Below are 26,843 nucleotides of genomic sequence, written 5' to 3' on the forward strand. Positions count from 1 at the left end.
TTCTTTGCTATGTGCTGGATGAGGGAATTACAAATTGTTTATAGCTATTAAAAGAAACCCTACCACCCAAGGCCATGTACTTATTCTGTTAGACAGAGTCCAAAGTATTGCTATTTAAAAGAAGGTAGGAGGAAATGATCTCAGCAGCAAAGATGGACTGAAGTGCCTTCTCCAAGCATTCCCCTGTGGGCTTTTTATCCCTCCCTCCACTCCTTCATTCCTTCTTCAAGATAATCTCCCAATTCTATCCCCTTCTTAGTAAAGTTTTTTTCCCATTCTAGTTCAGTATGCCCTCTTGGAAAATAGATGATTTGGGAAGTCTGTGAATTTTCCTACAAATTGGTCAACAACATTAAGAAGTATATTTCCCCATATTTGGTGATCTTATCCGCAGGAGTTAGTCAAGATTGAACTATATTCTTTAACATGAGAGACAGACGTGAAAAGGGAGGAGGGAAAGAACGTGACATTGTGAATTCAAAATCAGGGTAAAGTTGTGGAAAGAGTATTAGATTTGGAATCAAGAGAGCTGGGATTGAATCCTAGCTTCTCAGGGCCTCATTTTCTTTCTCTGTAAAGTAAGAGAATTGGAGTGGATGATTGAACTCTCTGATTCTATCTCTGCCCAGAGACCAAACAAGTGTTTATGGCTAATGAACTGGTCATTTACTAGGTGGAGCTTATAGAATTGATACTTTTAACTGTTTCCAGAGGGCAGAAGTTGGTCTGCTTTCCCCTGATACTTCATTCTTCTTTTGACTCTTCTCTACTTGATTCCTTCTTCTTCCCTACCAAATGGACAGTCACACAGTCTCACATACACACATATACACACACACATATCCATGCCAATAAAATGGGAGGTGTTGGAGCTATTGCTTCATGACCTGAAGTGTCCTTTGCCCTTTTTTTGCATTTTTCCAGGATAAGAAAAGGAAAAACAGTGGCCTCCAAAAACTTGTGAAAGGAATAGGGTTTACTTTGTGAAATTTGGTAGTGATTTGTTGATTGGGCTCAATAATTTTGATTTTTGAGATAATGGGAGGACTGAACCAGTTATATATCCTGGTTTTCATTTGATTGCAGGGGTTAGGGGTAATATCTAGTTCTTAGTTGACTGAAAGTAATCCAGGGATGTTCAGTAGAATGAGCTCTCACTCATGTGCCCAAGTAGGTGAACCTCTCAAACAGTATGGGGGTATTCTGAGAGCAAAGACATCATTTTCATCTCAAGGCCACAAGGGAGCAAGTTACTCTAGATAAATAACAAATCGTGGCCAAGTTAGGCTGGGCAACAATAGCAGGGTTCACTAGTTCAATTATTTAGATATTCCTAACGTTTTAAATGCATTTCAAATTACCCTATCCTGGTATAGTATATCTTAATTTCTATATTCTCTTTTCTTTCATAAAGAAGACCTAGAAAATGCACTCTTATGGTTTGAAGTATATAGAAACAGGGAATAGGAAAGAAAGAAGGAAGTGTATGCTGGAAATGGACTAAGATACCATGTGGCAATGGCAGAAAAAGAGGACAGGTAATTAGGGAATTATTGCAGATGTATGAATGAAGGGAGTAGTATAGACTCGGGGATCCAGAAACCCAATGTCTCTAATTCAACAGGGAAGTCTGAAAAAAACAGCAGAAGGTGAAAGTTTTCAGGTCAATATATCTTGCACATACCTAGAAGTTTACTTGTTATCTCCCTCCTCAGAATATAAACCACTTAAGGGCAGAGACTGTTTTTGCTTTTTTTTTTTTTTTTTGGTATCCCCAGCACTTAGCACAATGAATCAGCTTCTGAATCAACTTTCGAAAGGAAGAACTGGTACCCCAGGAAACTAATAAGGGTCAACTAGGCCTAAGGTGTGGTGGGGCTGGATTCTTTATACCCTACCTAGTGGTATGGCACCATAGGAACCTCCCCAGCCTACTTAGAAATACATATTGGAACTTGGCTACTGGGCAGCTGTTTGAGTATCATCTAGGGTAACTCAGCCCTGCTTGGAATAGTGGATGTTCACCGTCCTAAAAAATCTCTCAAGACCCTTCAACTTAATATAAGTGTGAGGGTAACTGATCAATTTCAATAACTGGCTAAAAATGTTAGTCCTCTGTGTGTGAAACCAAAACTAAATATTTCTTTCAGGTCAGCCACCTCCCAGAGAAAAATCAGCTGAGCAAACCAGCCATAGTTCCACAGGGTAAGGAATTGGGAGCACACTGGGACACAGAACACCAACTCTAACATCAAAAGGCCTCTCTTTTCTTTTCATTCAGAGTCCACGTCAGGTCAACAACACTGGAAGAACATTTTCGTTGGAAGCGTCAATGGTTTCCAGCTCTGTTTTGTAAGTCACTGATGACCAAACCTGTGGCCAAAAGGAAGAATTGAAAGAGGACAGACAGAAGGGGGAAAGAAAAAGGTGGAAGACTAGGCCTGCAGCAGAAACTATGAAGATGCGGGGTAGGGAATGAGCCAGGCTCTGGGAACAAGAGTAAAAAGTGAGTTTGACTGAAATGAAGCATACCATGGACCCACCCCTTTTCAGGTAAGGGGCTGATGTTTCTGCCTAATGCCTTCAAGGCCCATATTTAACCAGTAAATAATAGGATATTCGAACAGTCTAGAATTACAATTGGAGTTAGCCCTGGTAAACAGTTGTAAGACAATGACCTCAATTAAAGAGACATAAGCTGTACACATGAAATGCTCCCATAATTATACTGTTATGCAGTGCTTTTCTATAAGCAGAGTGGAAAGGAATCTCACCAACTCTTTCAAGACATAAAAGGAGAGGCGCTGCAACACAGCAGATAAACAGCTGGCTTTGGAGTCAGAAAGATCTGGTTTAGTCTCGCCTTTGACTCATATAAGCTGTGTAGCTTTGGGCAAGGAAAGTCTGTTTCCTTCAGACAACTCTAAAAGTATTTGTTGTAGAGTAAAAGGAGGTTCCTCACCTGGAGCTCTTGAAAGAAATCACAGGTTGGATTTTTATTTTTTATAGGAATAATGGGTTGGGGATGAAAGGTTTAAAGTAATTCCCCTACCTTATTGTCTGTTAAAATCCTGCAGGGGAAGATGTTTAACCCTTAATAAGCCTGAGGCAGTGTGCTATATAATAAAAGTCTTTGACGCTTATTATGTGTGATTTTGGACAAGTCACTTACTCTCTTTTGGCCTCAGTTTCCTCATCTATAAAATGAGGTAGTTGGACTAAAAGATCTCTAAAGTTCTTTCCAGGTCTAAAATTCTATGTTCAGCAGAGTAACACATTAAGCATATTTTCTTTCAAAAAATCACCTATTGAACATTCAGGTCTGACATTTATTAGCTATGTAGTCTTTGGGAAGTTACTTGAGAGTAATCATCCTTGCATAACCTACCTCACAGGATGGTTGTAAGGGAAAGGCTTTTTAAATCTCAAAGTGCTATATTTTTGTGAGTTGTTATAATAATAATAGCTAGCATTTGTATATTGCTTTAAAGTTTGCAAAGAGCTTTACAAACATTGTCTCAGTTTATCCTCACAACAACCCTAGGAGGTATTATGTGCTATTATCCCCATTTTTACAGATGATAAAACTGAAACAGACAGATGTTAAATGATTTGCCCAGGGTCACACAACTAGTAAATGTCTGAGGCAGAATTTGAATTCTGATATTCCTGACTCCAGGTTGAATGCTTTATCCAATAGGCCACCTCACTGCTTTGATTACTACTAGTATGTTCAAGATCTTGTGTAAGGATTGGGGTGAGATACAAAGATGAATGCAATCTCTGCCCTCAGGGAGCTTACAATCTAATAGGGAGAATAAGATAGGCACAGAAATGATTCTACAATAACATGAAGTATCACTAATTAATTACCTGGAGACAGCTAGTTGGAAATTTTTCTTCCCTTTCTCTGTCCATCCCCTCCTCCCATCCCCCCCCCACTTCTCCACTCAAAAATGAAGCTGTGAATGAAATGAGGTATCTTAAAACTGTTCCAAGCTCTCTTATCTTGGCCTTTGACAACATATAGTCAACCCAAGAATAGCCTTGGGGTGGGAAGGCAGGAGGGGGCAGGAGGTGATGCTATTCTAAGATGAGAAGTGAAATACAAAAGAGCTAGAGAAAGAGAAAAAGCCTTTTTAAATTATTTATGTATACACAGTTGTCAAAGATGAATTTCTGTGTAATGTCTCCATGGAGCAGGCCGTGTGACTAGATATGTATACTAGAGCCAACATCCTTCATAAACCTAATACTTCATTCTCGGGCTGTCTCTCAGCCAACTCTAAACAAATATTGTCATTGTATGGCAGCTGTACCATATAAGATGGTTCTCCATTTTTAAAAAATCCTTTAAAGATTTTAGCAAATGCAAATGTCCTAAATTGGTGATGATCGAAAGGGCACAGGACACTGGGTGGAATGCTTCTTGGCCTTTGACTAACTTTTTATATCACCTCCTACCCAAGAGACTTCTTCATGCCCTGACAGGAAGATGAAGTCAATCATGCAATGAGGTCTCTTGGTCTCTGGCTTTTGTAATCATCAAGCCAGTTAGCTTTCCTAAACTCAGTGGAAGCTCTTAAGCCCATAGATTCTGCTCATTACCAACCTTCTACTTAGAAGAACCCAAGTCTTCATCTACACTGGCTGTGGCTTCCTTTAATAGCCAGACATTCTCAGAGGGAGGCTCACAGATTTAGAGGAGGGAAGAACTTTATAGCTCATCTAATCTAATCTCCTAATTTTACAAAGGAGAAAGATGAAGCTCCAAGAGGTGAAGTGACTTGGCTAGGATGTAAATAACAAGTGGCAAAGCCAGGATTAGAATCCAGGTCATCAGATGCCAAATCCAGTGTTCTTTCCGATGAACTACATGGGCACCAAAAGCTAAACCACAGACTGGAGTCCTGGGGGCATTCATCTATGAAGCGGAAGGGTGGATGATGTATCTGTGTGACCCTGGGCAAATCACTGTCCCTTTCTCGGATGCAGTTTTCTACTCTGAAAACTGAAAGGTTCACCTGTAAGTTCTCTTTCAGATCTAAGATTCTTAGAGAAAGTTTTATGAAAAATCTATAATGCCCAAATCTATAATGTACTTATCCAAATGTTATCCCTAAGCTATTTAGTGAAGCTGTGCTTGAGCCTTTAACTGCCCATAAGTGTCTTCTTGGCATGCCAGGAGATACCTGACACATGCCCAGAGAAGGGTAAGACCTGAGGAAGGAGGGCCTGACTCACATGTGTTTGTGATATTTGTTTGCTGTAATGGGGTAGGTGAGATGAAAATTTTGGAATAATTTGCTATAGTACAAAGAGAATTCAAACAGAAGACTCAGGCTCAAAGCCTATGTACCAGCTGTGTACCAGAGGGCAAATTAGATGACTTACTTCACTAGACAGCTAGGTGGTATAATGGATAAAACACTGGGCCTGAAGTCAGGAAGACCTGAGTTCAAATCCAGCCTCATACACTTACTAGTTATATGGCCCCGGGCAAGTCACTTGATCTGTATCTATCTCAGTTTCCTCAACTACAAAGTGAATATAACAACAGAATAGAGTTGTTATGAGGATAATATTTACAGGGCACTTAGCACAATAGCAGATGCTTAATGAATGCTGGTTCCCCTCCTTTGACTTTGAGCCTTAATTTTTTCATCTGTAAAATAGACTTATTTCATAGAGTCACAGATATAGAGATGGAAGGAACTTTACTGGTCACCTAGTCCAACTTCCCTTCATATTATCATTGAGCAAACGGAAGCCTAAAGAAGTTATGGCATTTACCCAACATGACACTGGTAGTATGCATCAGAGGTGAACATGGTGGAAAATGTATTGGATCAGGAGCCTGAGGACCTTCTGTTTCCTCAAAGGTAAAATTAAAGGTCTGAACGGTAAGGTCACTTCTGAAAGGTCGCTTCTAGCCCTATGACTTCTATTCCATTCCATTCTTTTAACAGAATTACAATTTCTAGTCTCAGGTAAGTGAAAACTATGAAGAAGGGAAAGGGGTCGTTGCCTCTCTTTCACTCATGCCCAGGCAGAGTTCTCAAGCAGTAAGGAGGCACTTCTAAGGAGCATTCACGCCCCTTTTTTATCGTCCTATTTACACCCCTGTAGCTCACCCTCTCTTTTAGCAGGGCTATTGTATTCCTTTAGAAATTCATGGCTACTTGTAGCATCTCTTTTTTTTTTCAGGTTGTTCTCCCAGAGACCAACATAAACAAAGGCCATTTTGTCTCATTTTCTAACCTCACAACTATTTTGAGAAGAGACATTTTTGAGACAGCTCTAACCTCAAGATAGTGACAACTCAGTAATGAGTTTTAGCCTATTCTCTCCTTCTCAAGCAAGAGCTGAGATTGATATGAAATGGTGACAATTGAGTAAAGACAAACTGGGTGTTTTTCACAAATTCTCAGAGAAAAGGTAGCACTGTTGCTGTAATGAAAATTTTACTCTGAATAAGACATTCCTGTGCTCAGGCCAATGACCCACCGATTTCAAGCAATACAACAACATTCCATGAAAATAGATAAACAGAGATAATCCTATGTGTATGTCATCATTGGATCTAACCAGGAGACAGTTTATAAAGTTATCATCTACCCTGAAAGATGCCCACCATCAGACAGATGCCCATATTCCTCTCAAACTTTGAGGGGAGCAATAAGGAATAAATTAAGGGAGGCTGTGATCCAGGATTTCCTGTAAGGGTCTTGTAGTCCCACATTTATTCCAGAGATTCTCCACTAGACTTTGTGAATATCCCACAGAACCACAAAAGGGAAATTGGTAAAATATATCTATTTGGAATTTCTTTCATATTTGCCTCTGGTAGCCATGTACCAAACAGAAATATAGCCCCATGCAGACCGTCTGATATACCATAAAGGAAAACCTAGTATGCCATTTCTTATCTTTCCCTACCTTACCATAGTCCCAAAGTAACATACTGTGTAACACCTTGTCCCAATGTGGGAAAGCAATGAAAGTGTCTTCTCTTTCCCTCATGTCCCGATACTTATGCTCTGATTACTCAAGTAGTCTGCTTAATGACTTAGAAACAGTATGAGTGGCCATAAAATTACCCAAGCCCTCCTTTTAAAAACAAAACCATAGTATTCTACTTGACTGGAGAAATGCAGTCATTAAGAAAGCCAAGGAAAGTTTCCCTTACCAGGGGCTACCTCAGAATCCAAAGAGGACAACTTCTTTTTAAAAAGGCAAACTTGGTGGAAGTTTCATGGGGAGGTAGCAACTGTGTGAATTATGCTCGTCCTGCCAGAAAGAGCTCTGGCATGCGCTCATGCTGGGGAGACCCTTTTCTCCACCCATTCACTCCTCATTTCCCATTGGAAAAAAAAAATTCTTCAAATGAGAAATTGTGCCACCACTGGGAAACTCAATAAATTCTTCATGTGAAAAAGAGGCATTGTAATGGACAGTCACCTGATGTGAGGACAAGAAAAAGACACCAATAATTGATGGGAGATAGGGTACAAAGTGTCAAAGGGACAGAGTTGGCCTTAGCTCAAGTCACCTTTCCATTCAATACCATGCATGTATAAAAATTACTTAATAAGTCCATGATGAAAAACAAGCTCTACCCTACATTTCCCCCACACACACAAATGTGGGTGTAGTACCAAAGAAAGAGTTGGTTTGTAGGACAAATGAAAATGGGCATCATTAAATTTTTTTAACCCCACAAATTTTCTCAATGGGCCGAATAAAGCATGTCACTGGAAAATTCCACAAGCTTATTTCATATTCTTACTACTCTGATTCAGATACTCCCTCTCTATGGGTTTCTACACTGCTTCCTTATGAAAAAGGGTTTAAAAAGTAAAATATTGGGGTTTTTTCTTCAATCCAATGAAAGACAGGTGATCTTTTCTTTCTGTGACCACAATAAAAAAGGGGTGAATCCATGATCCTTTTAATTACTTTCCAATCAAAGAATATTTTGAAACTGCCTTCTTCGCCATGTCTACAACCTGTGATAGGAGTGAGGTCAGCACACAGACTCCTCATATGACTACTGTCTCCTCTAGGTATCTTGCTTTCAGAGTAGGGAGAAGGTAAGGGAAAGGAACAAGCATTTATTAAGTGCCTACTACATTTCAGACACTGTGATAAGTGTAATGAGATAGGCAATAGCGCCACTGTTTTCTTCCCTTTCAGACCACATCTGGAGCGTTATGTCCAAGTCTGGAAGTTAGATTTTAGGAAAGATAATGACAAGCTATGAATGTATCCAGATGAGGGTGATAGGGATAGTGCCACAAAAAACCAGTGGAAGAAAAATGGTAATCTTTAGCCTGAAGAAAGAAAAGTTAGGGGTTAATGGTAGCTGTCTTCGAATGTTTGTTGAAGAAGGGTTAAATTTATTCTGTTTGGCCCCTAGAAAGAAGAATTAGTAGCAGAGAGAAAAAAAATGGTATGCAGCTTGGTGACACAGTGGATAGAATCCTGAAGTCAGGAAGACCTGAATTCTAATCCCATCTCAGAAACTTACTAGCTGTGTAACCATGAGCAAATCACTTGATCTTTCACAACCTCATTTTCTTCATCTGTAAATTGAGGCAATAACTGCATCTACCTCAAAAGATTTTGAGGATCAAATGAGATAATATTTGTAAATACGTATTTTGAAAACAAACCACTATATAAGTGGTGGCTATTATTGTTATTGTTATTAAATTAATAATGAGCAAATCTTGACTAGATAGAAGGAAAAATCTTCCTAATGATTATACTATCCACTAACTGAATGTTCAGCTTTGAAAGGCAGTCAGCTCTCTATCACTAAGAGATCTTCAAGCAGAAGTTAGATAAATAGCAGTGTTACCAAAAATTGATCATGTTAGCAAAAGGATTCTTGCTTCATATACAGTTGGTAGTCAGAGGGATCTTCCAACTCTGAAATCCTATGATTCTATGAGGCAGATCCACAATCCCAACCACCATGTTATACATGAGATTTGTATAATGTGAGAACTAGAGGGACCTTACAAATCATCCTCTGATTAGTCGAACCCCGTCATTTTAAAAATAAGAAGATTGAGGCCCAGAGCAGAGGTGTAACTTTCCTATGCTCACCCAGCTTCTTGGTAGTCCTAGTACCTAATAGAAGTAGTACTTGTGGAACTAGCACCCGGGCCTCTAAACCAGCAGCCCAAGATTCTTTTCACCAAACTAAATATAGCTAAGCCAGTACTGAGGACTTCTTTCCAAAAAATGATTTATTCTTTGTCCTTTTGAACTGAGAGGATTATGTTGTTATTTTAACATGTTTATCACTAAGGGCTAAAGAGTAACAAAGCCTCAGAAATATCAACAGCATTGACTTACCACAGAGTCAAGGAACCTAATACAGCACTCCAGCTCATGCTGAGTTTCACAGAACTGCCGGAAAAGAAGCCTTCCGATTGGCTGCTTGTCACACAGACTGAAGTAATCTCTGTCTAGAGGCAATAAAAAAAAAGATATATATAGTAAAAAGGGGTTTAGTTGCATCATGCTATGTCTTTGAGATAGTTGGGTCTTAGCAATGCAACCAACTCAGTCCTTGTCCTTCCAACCCTTGAGAATCATCTGTAACAGAAACAATTTCTCGGGATCATAGGAGTTAGAACTGGGGGCTTCAGGGTCGCTTAGTCAAATAGCCTTATTTCACAGACGAGGAAATAGAGCTCCAAGATGGAGAATGACTTGCCCATGGTCATATAGCTAATATAAAAACATTGGACTGGGCATTAGAAGAATCAGCTGCCATTGAATGTCTGTGTGACACAGACTGATTTAATTCAGCTGAAATCAAATGTTTATTAATCACCTCTATTAGCAAGGCACTATGGTGGACACTATGGATACAGAAGTAGATATGACATAGACCTTGCTCTCAAGGAGCTTATGCTGTAATAGGAGGGAAATGGCATGCTTGCCAGGAGACAAAATAAGTAGGCTACAAGAGAGGATATAAGAAATGCAAGAGAGAGATCCAGGCAGAGTGTAAGGAGAAAAGCAGAGAGATTAGTTTCAACTAGTGGGGCAATGAGAAAGGGGTCATGGAAGGCTTCATAGAGAAAGTGGCACCTGAGTTGGGTCTTAAAATAAGATGACCTTAACGTGCAGAAAGGAAGAGAGGGGGTCTACTCTAGCCATGGAAAGTAGCATGAACCAAAACATGGAGATGGGAGAGAACCAGACGAAAATATGGTAGAGAACAGTGGTTCAGTCTGATTGGAACACAGAATAGGTAAAACTAAATGCTATGAATTAAGCTGGAAAGGTAATTTGGGATCAGATTGTGGGAGACCCTAAATGTCAAGATCAGAAACTGATACTTTTTATTCATTGGGCAACAGAGAGCCCCAAAAAAACAGTAAAGTTTTTGAATACAGAAACATCTGGATCAAAGAGATAAATTAAGAAGACTACTAGAGCAACAATGTGAAGAAAAGATTAGAAAGGAGATAGAAGGAAGACAGGAAAATCTCAATAGTGCAAGTACAAAGAGATCAGAGCAAAACGGAATAAGAATTTGAAAAATCAGTTCAATTTCTGACAAGTGAATTATAGCAATTGCTTTCATGCATAGGATTTTATAACTTCTACCAAAAATGTCAGCAAAAACGTCAACAAAACAATGTGTCCACAAATGACATTTTTAGAGGGAGTTTTGAAAGAGACCTAGAAAAATATGTTTCTTTCAGGTCCTGATCATATATTTCCAATAGAATAGATTTGTCAAATATGTTGAACAAAACCAAGTGTTCAGAACAGAACATTTCAAGGTCTGGACACTGAATTGAAGTCATTTTTACAAAGTTGAGTCATTTCATCAACACCATATGGTGGTGCCTGTAGATTTTGCAACCTGATTTCTCTCTTTATGGGCATCAACTGACATGGCTATTTTGAAATCTATCTTCACTCCCCTACATGTATTCTGCAATCCAATGTCACTGGACTCTGCTGCTCTTCCCATAGGACACTCCATCTAACAACGATAAGAATTTTCACTAGGTGCGCCCTGCCTGGAATGCTCTCTTTCCTTATTTCTACTTCATGGCCCTAGATTTCTTCAGGTCTCAGCTAAAATCCCACCTTCTGCAAGAAGCCTTTCCCATTCTTCCTTAATCTTAATGCCTTCCCTCTGACACTACTCTCATTTATCCTACATATAGCTTGTTGGTACATTGAAATTTGAATTGTTGTTTCACCCAGACTGTGAACTCCTTAACAGCAAGATTATTTGGGGGGTTTCATTTTGGCCTTATTTTGTATTCCCAGCACTTAGCACAGTGCCTGGCACAGAGTAGGTGCTTAAGAAATACTAGCTGATTGACTGACTGACCTATCCTGTTAGTTTGGACCATTAGAGCTGGAAAGGACCTTAGAACATATAATGCTTACATAAGGTATTAGAAAAGACTACCAGAATATGATTCTAGTGAAAACCTCACATTTTATAGATGAGGAAACTGAGGTCCAAAGAAGTAAAAGCGAATTTCCCAAAGTCACATAGCAGAGCTGACTCTCAGTCTAGTTCTCCTGAATTCAAGTTCAATGTTCTTTCCACTACCTGACACTATTTAAGTCTGCCTGGCCTTTTTCTCCTTTTATTTACTAAACTTTCTTCCCATTTTATTTTATGAGTAATCATTTTTTGCAATAAAAATAGACAAATAGGTATCACTGTCAAATTATCAGTAATAAAATTCAATGCCCCTTTCTAATACCTATGGCTGAACACACACATATGTATGTGTATATATATATATTAATCATTTTTTAAATGTTGCTATAGTTAAATATATAGTATCATCTTCATTTCTCTATTCTTGATGATTTTATCAACTCTCATGGCTTCAATTGTCTTTATGCAGATGAATATCAGATCAATATATCTAGCTTTTATCTATTTCCTGATTCCAACTGGAGGTCCTGTAGGTGTCACAGAGAAAACTGAACTCATTATCTTTTACCCCAAGCTTCTTCCTAACTTTCCTTTTTTCTGTTGAGGGTACCATCATCCTTCTAGCCATCTAATTTCAAAACTTGAGTCATCCTTGATTATTCACTTGCCTTCTTATTTCTCTTATTTCCTTCTTATTTCCAGGTCAGTTGTTCTTTCCAATGAGATATTTCATGTTTTCTTCTTTTTTCCCCATTCTTTTGATTTTGTTTTGTTTTTCCCCATTCTTTTGATTTTGTTTTGTTGTTTCTTGATGTCTCATGGAGTCACTGCTTAATTCTAATTTTTAAGGAATAATTTTCTTCAGTGAGCTTTTGTAACTCTTTATTCATTTGTCCAATTCTACTTTTTAAGGAATTCATTTCTTCAGTACATTTTGTACCTCTATTCCCATTTGGCCTATTCTGTTTTTTAAGGCATTATTTTTGTCAGTATTTGTGTGTGTGTGTGTGTGTGTGTGTGTGTGTGTGAGTGTGTGTGTGTGAGACTCCTTTATCAAGCTGTTGACTCTCTTTTCATAATTTTCTTGTGTCACTCTCATTTCATTTCCCATTTTTTCCTCTATCTCTCTTATCTGATTTTTTTAAAAAATCCCTTTTGAGTGCCTCCAGGAATTCTTTTTTGGGCCTATGACCAATTCACATTTTTCTTTGAGGCTTTGGATGTAGCTGTTTTGACACTGTTGTCTTTTTCTGAGTTTGTGTTTTGATCTTCCCTGTCACTGTAGTAATTTTTATGATCAAGTTCTTTTTTCATTATTGTTGTTTGCTCCTTTTTCTAGCCTATTTCTTGACTTTTAACTTTATGTCAAAGTTGGGCTCTGCTCTCAGGGTAGAGGGGCACTGTCCCAAGCTTCAGGTTTTTAGTGTAGCTGTTTTCAGAGCTAGTTCTAGGGGTCTGTAAGTTTTCAGTTCTTGTAAGATGGTATGATCTAAGGATAGGTGTGGTCATTACCACTCTCCTGGCCTGTGCTCTGGTCTGTGAGTGACCACAAGCACTCGTCTCCATCCTGGAAATGTGCCCAGAGCTCCTGCTTCCCTTTGGACATAAGTGCTTTCACTCCTTATAACCCTAGAATTGTGAGGTGGGCTCCTGCTCTCCTGTAGTCACAAGTGTCAGTCCTCCCTTCTGCCTTGGACCTGAGACTAGGGTGCCTGCTCCCCTGTGAGTGACCACAGGCACTCTTCTCTGTCCTGGAACTGTGACTAGGGCCTCTGCTCCCCTGAAGCTGAAAAGGCTAGTGTTCTTCTTCATCCTGAAACTGCAACCTGGAACTGTATATGGGCAATGCAACAGGGTCCTGTACCCAGTATCAGCAAAGGGTCCCCTGTAATCTTCCGACCAGTTGTCTAAGTCCCTTACTGTCTGTGAGCCAAGAGCTCAGGAAGTCACAATTGACACTAATGTAGTCATTCCCAATGTGCTGCACTGTGCTCTAGGACTGACAACCACCCTTGTGATGGGTGCTGACCCTTCCTGCCAACCTCCTGAATTGTCTTGAGCTGGAAAATTGTTTCACCCCAATTTTTGTTGTTTCTGCTGCTCCAGAATTCAATTTAAGGCATTACTTTAAAGTTGTTTGGAGGAGAATCTGAAAGAGCTTAGGTGAGTCCTTGCCTTTAACCTGCCATCTTGGCTCTGCCCTCCCAAACCACTGTTCTGAAAGCACACAACTGGACATATCACTCCTTGCTCAAGAAGCTTCTTTGATTTCCTGCTGTCTCTAGGATAAAATAGAATATCCTTCTGTTTAGCATTTAAAACCTTTTACAACCTCTCTTTCTAGTCTGAATTCCCATTACTTTTTCTCTTCAAGTACTCTGCACTCCAGCCAAACTGGCCTTCCTTTTTCCATTAGCCAACACTCCACCTCCAGCCTCTATCTTTGCAAAGGCTCTCCCCCACATCTAGAATGTGTTCTGCCTTTCCTTCTGCCTCTTGGAATTCCTAATTCCTTTCACCTATATTACGTGGATCCTTTTGGGACTGCTCTATCCCAAACTATCACGCTCTCCACCCACCCCAATAACTTTGCATTTACTTCGTATAAATTTTGTTTGGATTTATGTGAGTACATGTTGTCTCTCCCCCAGCAGAATGTAAGCTACATAAGGACAAGGGCTGTTTTGTCTTAGTTTTATATACCTCGTGCCTAGTGTAGTTACTGACACATAGGTGTTCAATAGATGCGTGTGGATGATAATTAAATCGAATATCCTTCAAACAGAGTGTGAGCTCCCAGGACAAGAACACATCACAAGGGCAAAAAACCTGGATCCTTTTGCAATCATTTGACTTTTCCTGTTCCTAACAAGGGAACCAAAGTGAATTACTTTGTGTCAAACTTCACTTTCATCAAATTTAAGGGGAAGGGGGAGAAAACAGTACAGTTTATATGATCTGAAAGAGAAATTCTTCCTCTCTCTCAGGTCCTAAAAACAAGTATGAAATTCCATGTGCCATATTGTATTTCCTTAAGGGTTCTTCTGACAGACTCTCTTCCTGCCATATGGCAGTAGCTGTGAGTATGGAAACAAGTCTGTTCTAAACACATAACACCGTAAACAGACATGAGAGGCCTATACAAGCTGTCAGTGCCACAATTACATCCATCTCCAAGCTGTGGGAATATTCCCATGGAGCAAAATCCCTCAATCAAGGCCACATAATAAATACAGTGAAGGATAATCACCAATTAGTACTCTTTTCTTCCCCCAGATAAAGATAAATGGACCCATCTTTAGGGCCTAAAACACACAAAATCAAAGAAAATCAAGCGTGAAGACTTTGGCTCCTCTGAAATGGTGTTAAGAACGTCCAGGGAAGGCTAAGCAGAAGCAACAAGGGGTTGATTCAGGTCCGACAGAAGGGGCTGGGAGATGAGGGATGTAATACAGTACATGCATGTACAAGGAAATGAAGTCAACCTCCAGGCACTCTGGGAAGCTAACCTATACTGAATCTCGGTATAATAATATTTATTGTAATCTCTTCATCTAAAGTGGAGAAAAGGCTAAAGGGACCTCCAGCAATGACATTAGTTCTTTAAAGAAGTTTGTGTACTTGTTTCAGCACAGTAAGGAAGGCAGAACATACCAGAACCAGAGCTGGGTTAGGGTTGGTGCTAGTAGCTCATTCAGGATAGAATAACAGAGTCTAGGTTTGTCTGTGTCACCATGAAAACACTTATTTGCTACATGTACACACACACACACACACACACACACTTTAAAGGTGTGTTTATATACAGTACCGGCCCTGGATTCAGGAGGACCTAAGTTCAAATCCGGCCTCAGACACAGAACACTTACTAGCTGTGTGACCCTGGGCAAGTCACTTAACCCCACTGCCTAGCTCAAAAAACAAAACAAAACAAAACAAAAAAAGGTGTGTTTATACATGTGTGGGTGTGTCCCACATATATATGTGCATACATAGGTGTCCCATCATCAAGGATGGCCTTATGGACAAATGGAAGGCATAGGTGGCTCCCTACCCCTCTCCCCACTATCTGCTTATACAGTTTGCTACAACATCATCATCATCAACCAACATTTATTAAGTACCCACAATGATGGCTTTGGCAAAGCAAGAGGTTTTCAGGGCAGGTAGGGCATAAAGGAAACTACCTTCTCTCCTCTCCTCTCTCTCTCTTTCTCTCTCTCTGTATCTCTCTGTCTTTCTCTCTCCTCTCCTCTTTTCTATTCTCTCTCTGTCTCTGTCTCTCTCTCTGTCTCTGTCTCTCTGTCTCTCTGTCTCTCTCTCTTTCTCTCTCCCCTCCCCCTGAGAAGCATTGCATCCTTCCCCCTTTCTAGGCACCTGAGATTTAAATATGGAATACTAGAGTTGAGGGTCAAGGAACCAGGGAGTCATACACTGGCTCCAATATCACCGTAGGCAAGTCACTGCCCTTTCCTCATCTGCAAAAGGGGGATGTTAGTAATAGCTAGCATTTATATAACACTTTAATATCCATAAAGAGCTTTACAAATATCATCTCATTTTTATCCTCACAACAACCCCAGGAGATAGATGCTATTACTATCTCCATTTTACAAATGAGAAAACTGAGGCTTTCATTTAAGTGACTTGCCTTGGGTCATGCAACTAGTCCAAGGCTGGATTTGAATTCAGGTCTTCCTGACTCCAAGGCCAGTTCTTTATCCAACTTACTGCCTTACTAGCTGCCTCACAATAATTACTTCTTTTACTTACCTCAAGGGGTTGCTGAGAAGAAAACACTCTGCAAAACCATGAAACACTTTGAAAATGTCAGCTATTATTATTACACCAGAGTAATGCATATTTATATTATAGAATCTGTACCACAAGCATCAATTTCTTTCAGATTTATAGACTCAAATCATTTGGAAGCTAGAAGGAACTTGAGAAACCAGTGTATCCTCCTCATTTGGCAAATGAGTAAACTGAGGCCTAGGGAGGTAAAGGGACTTGTCCCCAAGTGACTTGTCTCTGGGTAACAGCCAGTAAACCACAAAGACCAACCCAGCATAGTGACTTACACATAGAAGGCATTTAATGTTTCCTGAATAAAATTGCATTGACTAGAACATGTCTCCATTCTGAGGCCAGTGCTATTTCTACTATACTGCAAATTTATTAATAAAGACCTAATATATAAGTCAAAGAAAATGTGTTCTCTGCCAATTTTTAAACATAAACCCAAAAATTTCTATTGCTTAATTTAAAGAACAAGAAATTAAGAAAACAACAGGAAACCCAAACCTAGTTAGCAGCCCTGAGGCCGTTTCATATGAAAAAAAAAATGTACATTACTAAATTGATTTCAGGAAATTGTTTCCATCATCAATTTGCCTCTTGGGAGATAATTAGGATTTCCTGACTTTAGAAAGTAAAGTTCCACATCAGCATATTGATACAATTAAGGGGGTCAGTTTGAGATTGCCCAGCAACACTCCAGATTGGGGAAGGTATAAAATAAACTGGAAAAAATGCCAAGTGCATATCACCCCAAGCAGCCCAGAAAAAGGCCTAGTGCTTAAGGCTCTAGAGTTTGAGTCTGGGGACAGCTAAGCTAGCAGTAGAACATATTCCACACCAGATGTGAATAAAACAGTCTTTGGAGATATGGTCCACCCTCATCAATTCATAGTAGAGTCAAAGAATTAGAACATTACAATTGGAAGGGTTAGAAACCGCCATATCCAGTTGCTTCTTTTCTATTTATTTACTAATTTCTGGCAGAAGACATCATAAAACAAACCTTACAAAATACATTCCTCACCCCCAATAATTTATCTGTTGTTAACAGAAAGGAGGTACCTAGTGACCTTCAACTGTGACAGTAAGGTATTAATGTTGGTATTATAATGGACCAGTCTAACTGCTTTTCTATGTTGACCATTCATTCTTTTGTTGATGCTTTCTTCACTTTGCATTTCCTCAGAAGTCTTTCTATGTTTTTCTAAATTATTCATATTCATCATTTCTCATGGTACAGTAATATTTCATTACATGTACAACACATTATTTATTAAACTGTTCTGCAGTCATTGGGTATGTATTTTGTTCCCAGCTTTTTTGCTGTCATAAATAAGTTTGCTCTAAATATTTTTGTACATATGGATCTCTTATTGATATCAATGAACTCACTGGAATATAGGATCAGTAAAGGAAGCTCTGGATCAAAGGGTATAAAAAACTTTAGTAACTTTTCCTGAGTGATTCCAAACCAATCCTCTCATTTTAAGGAGAAGGAAAACTGACTAATTAAGGAGAAAGGTCAGAATAATTATTGAAAGTCTTAAAGAACATTTTAAAAGAAATGCAGTTCTTTTTAAATCCCCTTGTAACTCTATAGTAACATGACTGTAACAAAACCCATACCAAATACATGTCCAAAGAGAATCTGCTTTATTTAATAAGTGGTTAAAAAGGATTCGTAATCAGCATTATCAGTTATCTTATCATCACAGAATTGTGGGAAATTAGAGTTGGATAGGACCTTAGAAGACTCACTCTAGCGCAATCCTGTCATTTTGCAGGTGAAAATACAGACTCAGAAAGAAGTTATTTGCTCAAGGTCACCTACAGCTAGCGGGAGAGCCAAGATTCAAACCAACCTTGGTCTCCTAACTTCTAGGAGATATCCAAATCAAAGTCCTGCATATTCAAGTCCAAGGTCCAGGGATATTTCTACTACATCACATACGATCGTCATCAACAAACATTTACTGAAGATTTATTTATACAACAAAAGAACCTGTACTATGTGTCCAAGAAGTGGGAGAGACATGGATGGATGATATCCCTTAACTCATGCTATAAGGAATATGATGTAACCCATGGTACTTCTGCTGTTGTTGTTGTTCAGTTATTCAGTCATGTCTGACTCTTTGCGGACCATATTCTCCATGGGGTTTTCTTGGCAAGGATACTGGAGTGGCTTGCCATTTCTTTCTCCAGCGGATTAAGCAAAAGAGTGACTTACTCAGGGTCACACAGCTAGTAAGTGTCTGAGGCTGGGTTTGAACTCAAGTCTTCTCAACTCCAGGCCCAGTGCTCTATCCACTGAGTCACCTCACTGACTCCTTATCGTACTTTTACCATTATGCAACCCCAGCAATGGTTTTGTTCTCCTTGGGCCTCACATAGCACTCTGATTTTTATTTTTCTTGTGCAGTTAACAGGTTTCATTTTGTATTATGGTAATTTATGTATCTAATGTTCCCCTCTCCCTTCCAGATTATGAAATCCATGAATATAGTTGAATTGAATCTATGATGCCTAAAGAGATGGCTTACTTAAGAAACAGTTTCTGCTTCCTGTCAAAACATATTTGTTCAAGGATTTCAATAAAAACAGGTGTTTTCAAAGTGTGCTTGAGAGTAAGAAAAATATTTATTATTTCAAATACTTTGAATATTACTTCCTAGGCTTGCTCATTCATTATGCTATTTCCAAAGAAGGTATATGCTAAGCAAAGTTAGACTTCAGATTGAGCACTTGAGAATAACTACAAATCTCAAAATTGCCATAGTGGTCCTGAACTGGAGTCAAAGAGTTTTAAATCTTAAAGAAACATGTGACTACCTTGACCAACCCTCTCATTTTATGGAGAAGAAAGCTAAAGAAATCCAGAGGGATAAAGTAGCTTGTCCCAAATCATATAGCAAGAGATGGTGTACAGGAACTCAATTCTCCTGATTGGCAGAGTAGTGTTACCTGTTCAAGTCTTGCAAATGACCAATAAGCAAAATCCTCCAGACTGAAAATTCATTTAAAGATGACACTATTTTATGAAAACCTTCTTATCACATAGAATCTATGTTGTACCAAAAAGGCTTCCAGTAACAGGTAGGATATTCATCATTAAGAGAATTTGAAGCCCAAGCTAGGTAAACCATAGTTACAACCTAGGCTACATAAAGACCTTGCAGATATGATTACAGAACCACTACAAATAAGATTTCTTCTTTTTTTTTAAGCAAACATTTATTAAATACCTATTATGTACAATAAATTCAATATAAATGTGGGAAGATTAGAAGGTATAACTTTCTAATCAAGTGTACTTTTTGTTAAAAAAACAAATTCCATTGATACATTTTGTTTTTATAACATCTACATTTCCAGTGTATTCCCTCCTCCTTCCCCTTCCAGAAAGCCATCCCTTATAAAAATAGGATAAAAAAGAAAAAAGAATAGCTCAGTCAAACTAACCAACACAATGAAAAAGTCTGCCATCATCTCTAATGTTCTGTATCTATATTCTCCTCTGCAAAGAAGGGAGGGAAGTCTCTTTTCATACCTCTTCTCTGGCCCAAACATTGTCAGTATAATTTCACAGCATTCAGTTTTAATTGATTTGCTGCTATTCTTTCCATTTATATTGTTAAAGTTACTGTGTATATTTTCGTTTCCCTTACTTCACTGTGCACAAATTGAACTAAGTCTACCATGCTTCTTTGTATATATGATATTCATCATTTCTTACAGCCCAGTAATATTCTATCACATTCATGTACCACAACTTGTTTAGCCATGGCCTTACTGATGGGCATATGCTTTGTTTCCAGTTTTTTGCACTAAAAAAGTGCTGCCATGAATATTTTAATGTATATGAGGCCTTTCTTTTTACCATTGACCTCTTTAAGGTGTGACCCTAAAGTGGAATCTCTAGGTCAAAAGATATCGACATTGTAGTCATTTTCTTCACATAATCTCAAATGGCTTTCCAGAATGGATGGACCATGATTCCGCCAACAATGCATTAGTATGATTGTCTTTCTACAGCCCTTCCAAGAGTGATTATTCCCATATTTTGTCATCTTTGCCTATTTCCTGTGTATGAGATGAAACCTTCAAATTTTGTTGCTTTGCATTTCTCTTATTAGTCATTTGAAGCATCTGTTCATATTGTTCTTTCTGTTTGTTCATATCCTATTTGTTCATATGTTTGAAGGAATGGTTTTTGGTATTAATATTTGAAACAATTCTCTATTTGTCATCAATATTAAATCCTTATCAGAGACATTTGATACAAAGATTTTCCCTGATTTGACCACTTCTCTTCTTATCCTAGCTGAATTATTTTGTGTGTGTGTGTGTAAAAGTTTTTTAATTTTATGCAATCAAAACTACTTATTTTATCTTTTAAAATAACCTCTATCTCTTACCTGGTAAAGAATTCACTGCCCAGCCACAACTGTGATAGGAATCTGATCTTATTGTCTTCTCAATTTTATGGTAAAATCTTTAATATTCAAATTACCTATCTATTTTGAGTTTATTGTGGTATAAAATATTGATCTAAATCTAATTTACATGTTCTGTTTTCTAGTTTTGTCAGCAATTCTTATCAAATATGGAGCTATTTCCTAGATAGTTAATGGTTTTGTCTTTATCATACACTGGGTTAGTGGTTTTGACTATTTTTTTAAATTCTTATTTATCTAGTCTGTTCCATTGATCTACTGTTCTCTTTTTTAACTGGTATAAAATGGTTTATATGATAATTATTTTATAATACTGTTTTATAATCATTACTATTTCATATGAAGTCAGTTTAAGGTATAGTCCATTCTACCTTTATTCCTACTATTTTTTATTATTTCCTCTGAAATTCAAGATTTTTTTTGTTCTTCCAAATAAAATTTGTTTTTATTTTATTTAGCCCTACTAGTGATAATCAGTAAGAATTTATGGAGAACAGGTTAAGTGCCAAAAGACTAGAGAATAGAAAATATTGTTCCAGTTTTCAAAAAGGAGAGAAAGGGCAGACTCTAGAAACCAAAGAATAAGCTTAACATCAGTTCTTGACAAAACTCTAGAATAGTTAATTAAATAGTTTGTGAACGCTTAGAATAGAAAGAGGTGATTTCAAGGGATTAGAAAGGGTTCACTAAAAAAGAAGCCACGTCAAATGAATCTATTTTTTGATAGAGCTGTTGGATTGTCAGGTTCAGGGAAATGTAATCAGGCCTTCCTGCTTCTAGTCTTTCCCCTCTCCAACTCAACAATAACACAATTGTCAAGATAATCTTCTCAATGATACAGGTCTGACTGTCACTTTCTGGATCAAAAACTTTCAATTACTTTCCATCATCTATAGGAAAAAATACAAACTCCTTAGTCAGGCACTTAAAGCATCTTGCGTTACGACTCCAATCCACATTCTCAATTCTTTTTCACATTATTTTTCTTCAAGCATTCTATGTTGCATCTGATTTTGGCTACTAGTTATTCTGCTAACTCAGTGTGTGCCACATCTTTCCTTTGAGTATTTATCCAGGCCATTCCCCATGCCGGGAAAATACTTCTTTTCTACCTCTGCCTTTCAAAATCTTTCAAGGCTAAATCAGTTGCCACCTTCTCTATATAGCCTTCCTTGATCTCCCCTAGGTTGAAGTCTTCTTTCCCTCTTCATATTTTCCTATACTACTTTGCTTGGAATGCCTCTTTATCTCTGCATTATATTTGCCTGGGTACATAATTATGACTGATTACCAAGTTGGGTAGAGGTTGGAATCCAGGTCAATGAAATCATGGATCCCTAAAATATTGAAGTACTAATAATTGGAACTACTCAAAAGTGTAACAGACTCCCTCATTAATTAGGTGAGCTTCTAATTTAAGATGGTACAGTTGATTCTATTGGGCAGAGCTATAACCAGTAGGAGGAAGTTATAGGGAGGCAGACTTCAATTCAATGTAAAGACATACTATCAATTAAACCTGGCCCAATAATAATTGAAAGAGATGCTTCACAAGGTAACAAAGTCCTTGCCATTAGAAGTTAAACAGAAGCTGCTGGATGTTGACCTGTCAGGCAAGTATACTATAGGGAAAAGTTCATAACCTGTGGTCCATAAACTTATTTTTAATAATTATTTTGATCACTATATATTTCAGTTTAATTGGTTTCCTTTATAATCCTATGTAATTTATTGTATGCATTTAAAAACATTATTCTAAGAAGGGCTTCACCTATCATTAGATAAGAAAGGGGCATAAATAACTATGATACATAAATGAGTAGGAAAATGCATAAGGGAGGTAGGGGAAAAATGCTTTGAGAACATGGAGAAGGGAGAGAATGATTCTGTTTGGGGAGATTAGGGAAGGCTTCATGAAGGGCCAGAACCCTGATACCAAGATGAATGGTAGAGTAGAGGTTGCCTTGTGTAAATCAAAATCAGATATCATACTGGCAGACAATTAAGCTCCGCCACATCTTTGGGAAGAGTCTTTGCTCCCTTCAAGAAGGTCCACTCAAGCTGCACTGAAGGAGCTCAGTGGAGGGGCCAGAGAAGCTGAAAACTTCACGTGTCATTTAAAACAATCAAGGGCTTGACACTATCCTGGTAAACAAGCCCAAGGCAGGCATAGGAAGAGATAGGAAAGCTGCCATACCTTTGTGTGAACCCCTGAACTCCTCTGAGCCTGACACACACAGAGAACTGTTTCTCCCTTGAACAGAGTATAGTTAATTAGTGAACAAATGCCTGTTTATCTTCTACCATGTATGGTGTCTTCCCTATTCTTATGGCCACAATCCTTGAACAGGCCTTCATTAGTAACCACCTGGATTACTGGAATAGTGGCCTTCCTGCCTTTACCTCTCTCTCTCCCTTCCAAACTACTCTTCATGTTCTTGTTGAACTTATCTATGCATAGATCTGGCCATGTCACCCATCTGCTCAAAAGAGGAATGCCTTCCTTCCCTCATTTCCATTCATCCATGTCTCCTGCCATGCTCACCTCGGCCAGAAGTGATTTATTTCTCCTTCATTTGACCTTGACCCTTCCAGCTCATCTTCCCACTTCATTCCTCTCTTTCACAACCAAACTTATGGAAAAGTAATCTATACCCAAGGGTTTGATTTCACCACCACCCACTCTCTCTGAACTCTTGTGGGTTGGCTTTTGCCTTCAACATGCTTTTTAAATTACCCTCTCAAAGGTTGCTAATGACTTCTAGGATAATGAGATTATAAAGCCAGAGGGGCCTTAGAATTCATTTTGTACAAACTCTTCATTTTATAGATGAGAAAATTGAGCCCTTGAAAGAGGAAATGACTTATCCAAAGTCACACAGTTAACGTCAGAACTGAGGTCTGAACCTAGGTGTCTGACTTCAACTCTGTTGCTCCTCTCACTACACTAAGATGCCTTTGTAATGTTTACTCTACAATCTCATTCTCTTTGGCTAACACTTTTCTTCCTCTCAACAATGTGTCCTATATTCAGCAAACATTTATTAAGCACCTACTGTATGCTAGGCACTGTGCTAAGTGCTGGGGATACAAAGAAAGGCAAAAGACAGGGCCCATTCACAATGAACTCACAACCAACTGAGGGAGATAATATGCAAACAACTCTGTACAAACAAGCTACATACAGGATAAATTGGAAATAGTCAACTGAGGGAAAGCACCAGAATTAAGGAGGCTCATGAAAGGCTTCCTGTATGAGGTAGGATTTCAGTTGGAACTCAAAGGAAGCCAAGTGTCTAGGTCTTTTCCTCTTTGGTTCAGCTGGAGGCTGACTCTATTTGTCAGGTTCAATGTTATGTACTCAATATCTCTGAGCACATAGGGCATTGATCACTTGGCATAAATATACAGAGGCAGTATCCCGTCACACTACATAGGCAGATACACAAATGCTTAGAGTGATGAGTGGGGGGCATTCTTCACCATGTAGCAACTTCTTAATGTAAGCAATGACAGGTAAGGAGGAATCCCCCTCCCTTGACAGGCTGATCGCTCCCTTTCAGACAAGTTCTGGAGAGAATTTTTTTGCTGAGATTTGGAATGAACTGAATAACCTCTGAAGTCCCGTCCAACCCAGAGGTTTTGTGATGTAGGGAAGAAGGAAGTAGTGTTCCCAAACCAGTGCCCAAAGTGTGATGGTTTGGCCTATGAGAACTTGAGTTTCTCCATGTTTCTTATTTAACAACAATAATACTTCAAAAATCTGCAATTTCATTGGTGTAGCTACTCAGCCCACCATTGGATTGTAGTGTTAGAGATGGAAGAGAACTTGGAAGGCATCTAGTACAATCCTTTCTCTTTAAAGAAGAAGAAACTGAGGCTCAAATAGGCTAAATGATTTATCCAAGGTCATACACATAATAAGTAGAAGCGCTGAGATTTGAACCCAGGTCCTCTAATTCCAAATCCAATGTTTTCCCATTATACCATGATGCCTCTCAATAGTTATTAATAGTCATTAAAATGAATTGTTATGCAGACACTACCCCCACCCTGGAAAAATCATCCTGTGGCTAGCCTCCTGGTGATTAATTTCTCTGAACTTAGGCTGGTCCTGGGATGGCAGACACATAGTTGGCCTTCAGGCCCACATTCAAATTCTCTCCAGCTTGGTAGGGTCTATCAGAACTTGAGCTCTACTGGCATAGCCTTCAAGAACCCAGGATTATCTTCATACTATGATGAGACATTGTAACAGGCCTCTGATGAAAGAATAACAAAAACAACTCACTCACATTCACATAGCCTTTTACAGAAAAGGTGCTTTTCTAAAAACCCCATGAGGTAAGTACTGCCACATTTATTATCATTCCCATTTTATAGATGAAGAAGAGAAGTGAAATAAGTAATTTACTATCACATGGCTAGTACATAATTGGGATAGAACTCAAACTTAGATTTTCTAGCTCAAAGGTCAGCACTGCATGCACTACACATTATTGTTCCTTCCTAGATTATAAGCTACTTGAGAGCAATACATAAAATACAAGGTTTACATTGCAGAAATGAGCCAGAAACATTCATATCATATTTTTCTAAAGGTTAAAATCTCATAACCTACAGCCAATTCCACCAAGACTTGCAGTCCCCAGAAGACTTCAAAACTGAGATAATATTGATAGTAAAGATAAACAAATGTCGTCACTGGGTTCATTCTTTTCGAATGACATGAAAGAAGAACAGATTTTCTTAATTAAGACCCTGTGGAATGTGGACACTTGGAATCCAACCAAATTTTCCCAACTGAAGTTCAATGCATAGTCGGTGAGGACAGCACAGGACCCAAGAATGACTGCACAACCAATTACCCTTCACTCTGTGGGCTGTGGGAGCTGGATCTAATTCCCGAATCTTGCTCCTGAATCTATAGGCCCACACGGATGAGAATGGATTCAAAGACTACGCAGGATGGGCAAAGAGGCAGAAATCTCAGAATTACTTTCTTCATTGCTTCAATCCCTCCCTGAAACCCGGCCAACAAAAACACACGTTCCATTTCAAAAGTAACAGCAAGAAAGAAATCGGGTTTTCCTGAGGAAGTGGAAATGTTAAACACTTGAACACTTGGAAACGAAACCACATGTTTATTGTAATGAAATAGAGCTGCCACCATCCCTGGATTCCTATCTTTACCAACCAGCACTCTTACAAACTCTGAGGGGTGGGGTCACTCACAAGTTCTTGGGAGATCATAGAAGAAAGATAAGGTGAAAGGGGAAGCAGTGTGGCCCAGTGGATAGAGTGCTCAAATTGGAATCAGAGGATGTGGGTTCTAATCCTGGCTTTGCTACTTACAACCTGTGTGACTTTGGGAAAATCACTTAACTTTTCTGAGCCCCAGTTTCCTCATCTGTAAAATGAGTAAGGGATGGACTGCATTGGCTCAATTCCTTCCTGCTTTAAACTTATGATCCTGTAAAGAATCCTTAGCCAGTCAACTTTGCTTTCCATGATTTGAATCTAAAACAATAAGTCAACCAGTTAACAGATATTTAGCATTTATTAGATAATTACTATGCACCACACACTGTGCTATGTACTGGAATGAAAAAAAAAAGAATGAGATTTTAGAAGCTCTTTGTTCTAGAACTGTCCGCAATGGTGGTTGGGTTTTGGGGTGAAGGGAGAAAACCAGGCACTGGCTTTGAGAATTGATGATATTTTCAAGTCAAAATATCAAGAAATCAGGGCAGACCTTTAAAACCTACCTCTCTGAAGCTGGGAGAGAAAAAGAGAGAGAGAAACATTTGGTATTTTGTTGCCAACAGCTGAGTGGGCTTTACCCCTTAAAGGAAGATATTTGTATGTGATCCTAAGATGACATATGGCATCTTTACACCCCAAAACTCACTCCTATATTTCTAGCTCTTTGCTCCCTCCTTTCCTTTTTGGGTGTTGATTTTTGCTGAATGACTTATACTTGTCACATTTCTTTGTGAGATTTTCAAAAAAATTAAGCCAAATTCTTTAGAAGGTCAGTGGCACCTGGACAAACCACTTTTATATAAACATTTAATTAAGGGGTTGTTTTGGTTCTAAGTTGCCAGGCAGGCAAAGGGAAGGGAGGGGAGGGAAGGAAGGAAGAGGAT

At 38.7% G+C, this 26,843-nt stretch overlaps 1 protein-coding gene across 4 annotated transcripts in view; it reads right to left on the bottom strand.

The window, feature by feature from the left end:
* The window catches only part of GRK5 (G protein-coupled receptor kinase 5), a 322,114-nt gene that overhangs the window by 103,203 nt on the left and 192,068 nt on the right, over window positions 1-26,843 (bottom strand). For all 4 annotated transcript variants that reach the window (XR_003568226.1, XM_027851587.1, XM_027851586.1 and 1 more), the window contains exon 3: window positions 9,367-9,479. Coding sequence is in view for 3 of the 4 variants with exons in the window: in XM_027851587.1 (XP_027707388.1) it covers window positions 9,367-9,479 (113 nt within the window). In the remaining variant the exon portion in view is untranslated. The remainder of the gene's footprint in view (window positions 1-9,366; window positions 9,480-26,843) is intronic.

This window comes from Vombatus ursinus, unplaced genomic scaffold, assembly GCF_900497805.2.
Source record: "Vombatus ursinus unplaced genomic scaffold, bare-nosed wombat genome assembly UNPS02009205.1, whole genome shotgun sequence".
NCBI lineage: Eukaryota > Metazoa > Chordata > Mammalia > Diprotodontia > Vombatidae > Vombatus > Vombatus ursinus.